The sequence below is a fragment of the Atta cephalotes genome (genome assembly GCF_000143395.1).
Source record: "Atta cephalotes unplaced genomic scaffold scaffold00026, whole genome shotgun sequence".
NCBI classification, from domain to species: domain Eukaryota; kingdom Metazoa; phylum Arthropoda; class Insecta; order Hymenoptera; family Formicidae; genus Atta; species Atta cephalotes.
This window is the reverse complement of record NW_012130090.1, coordinates 1591783-1594300: the sequence shown is the minus strand read 5'-3', so window position 1 is coordinate 1594300 and position 2518 is coordinate 1591783. Positions and strand designations below refer to the sequence as shown.

Sequence of the window (2518 nt, the reverse complement as noted above, 5' to 3'; positions counted from 1 at the left end):
TTACTTTTACTTTCTTCTTCTTCTCTCTCTCTCTCTCTCTCTCTCTCTCTCTCTCTCTCTCTCTCTCTCTCTCTCTCTCTCTGTTTGTTGAAATTTAAACGCAAAGCTTTGAAATTCTTGTAAAATGTAGCCCTCGTAATGATGAATAAATCTAGCATCTGAACAAGCCTGAAAAGTTCATTAGTTTTTGCAATAAGCCATTTATTCACTAAAAATCTGTCTGCGGAAAACTTAATTTCTTCATCTTTGAGCAGTTGCAGCAATTTTTTTGATTTTTTTCTTCAAGAATTGTATGTACACTTAATAACAAAATGATTTTTTGCAGTTAGACTATTATAGAACGCCTTTAAAAAGTGGATCTTTTTTAAAAAAAAAATGGAAATAATTTTGTTAATGCTTCATATCAAATAACGTATGAAGCTTTTAATGTTCCACGTTTCATTTTGTAGGTATTTCGAATACTTATATTTTTTTATACCGATTTTTTTTTATACAATCAATATCTTTCATTTTATAAGCGAAAAGCGTAGTTTTTGCAACTATTCGATTTTTTTCGCATATTTTCTTCACAAGTCTCGAGTCTCGAACATATGCATTTCTTTTCTGATGACTTTCCGAGACTTTTTGACATGAAAAGAAATGCTGGTTTATAATTTTTTTCCGATAAAATTCTACTTCTATTGATCTATTCTTGCTACTCTTGAGTTTATAAAGGAGAGGTATACTATATAACGCGCGTGAAAAACAATTAAATATCTCATAAAATGTTGCGTTTTAATATGATTTATATTATTCTGAATTAAGGGGAGGGGCACAACACTATTATTACAATTTATTAAAACTTCTATGTTATTTAGGATGCCCTTCGCTTCTTATTGATGCCTAGGGCACTGAGCAACCGAGAGAAAGTATTTTCGGTTACTTGAAATAAGCGACTAGTGTGAGAAGAAGCTCGCTGTTTCGTTCACTCTTGGCGCGCCGCAGGCGAGCACACGGACATGGGTTCATGATTGTGTGTGTTATATTGTCGCACCATGATAAATGGCTGAATTTTATGTTGCGTGCTATAATATTTCGTTATTATTTGCTTAATTGTGAAAATGTGATTTGTTTTGTATTATCGAAGTCGATGAAATAATCGATGAAAATTAAAGTTACTTTGGAATTTTATATGTAAAAGTGTATATTTTACTCGTTTCAACAGCTGTCGGACCGTGTGTTTCTGCCCATATATAGACTCATTTTACGTGCCTTTTACGATCATTTATTGACTGTCATGAGAGGAAAGGACACTTTTTATCGATTTTTACAAATATTTTAAAGTGATCTGGTCATTTTGTTTCATTCAAATTGTTTTTATTAAATGCATGTAACATAAATTAACGTGTTATTCCGCTTCTTACGTCACGATTTCAACATGGCCGTTGCGACTACTCAGGAACTTTAAACAAGACTAATAATATTTTCACTCTTTTAAAACAGGTTTAATTTTCAATCTCTTGGAGTGACATTTTACTCTACGAGCTTTTAAAGAGTCAGATCATATATAAAAAGCGATTTAAAAATTCTTAAAAATTTTTTTAAATAAAATTTTGAACCAAGAACGACAAAAAATTCTTTATTCTAATTTTTCTGATATTCTTTATATCCATGATTTTTTTGTAAAAATCCGTTTAGATTTAACAAAGAAAAAAATACTAATGAAAATTCGTTTTTTTTTAATATCTCGAAATTATGTGGCTCTTTTGGGATAAAACTTGGAACATTCTTTTAGCTGAGTATTTATTTTATTCCTTATGGCGATGGATTATGTATGAAATCTTGCTATATCCTTTCTTAAATTATATGTGTGTGTAAGTTGATAAAACAACAATCCCGTCAGAGTTCGGTTTACAGTTTAGAATCTTCTCAAAGCGCTCAACAATGTTGCTAAATCTGTTCGAAAGTTTTCCCCATATTGAGATTTTTTTTCAATGTTTTATCCGTAATTTGAATGTTTTTTTATATTTTCCTTTTAAAAAGTCTCTCAAAATTTTTTTAAACTTTTTATATCCCCAAAAATTCCTTAGTGAAAAGAAAAAATTCACAAATTTATGGGAAAATCTCCCAAATTTGTTACAGTAGTTCTCAAATTAGTTAGAATATTCTATGCGTGCGCGCACGCGTGCATATATATTGTTATTTATAGAGAAGAGAGTTATAAAAGAAAACAAGATTCCACAAATATATGTTTTTTTTTAGATGTTAAAAACAGTAGGTTGGAGATTAATTGCTATAATTGGTACTATATATGGAGCTTTATATCTCTACGAACGTTTAACATGGACTAATAAAGCAAAAGAACGTGAATTTAAGCGACAATATGTTACGCATGCTACCAAGAAACTGCGATTAATTGTAGATCTGACTTCTGCAAATTGCAGTCATCAAGTACAACAGTATGTTATAATATTTATATCTATATACACACTATCTATATATATATATATATATATATATACATATATATATATATATA

The 2518-nt window shown here is 29.7% G+C and overlaps 1 protein-coding gene across 1 annotated transcript in view; it reads left to right on the top strand.

The window, feature by feature from the left end:
- LOC105620404 (transmembrane GTPase Marf) overlaps positions 1–2518 on the top strand; it is a 124393-nt gene that overhangs the window by 93347 nt on the left and 28528 nt on the right. Inside the window, exon 9 of the mRNA XM_012201901.1 lies at positions 2242–2438. Within this exon, the coding sequence (XP_012057291.1) occupies positions 2242–2438 (197 nt within the window). The remainder of the gene's footprint in view (positions 1–2241; positions 2439–2518) is intronic.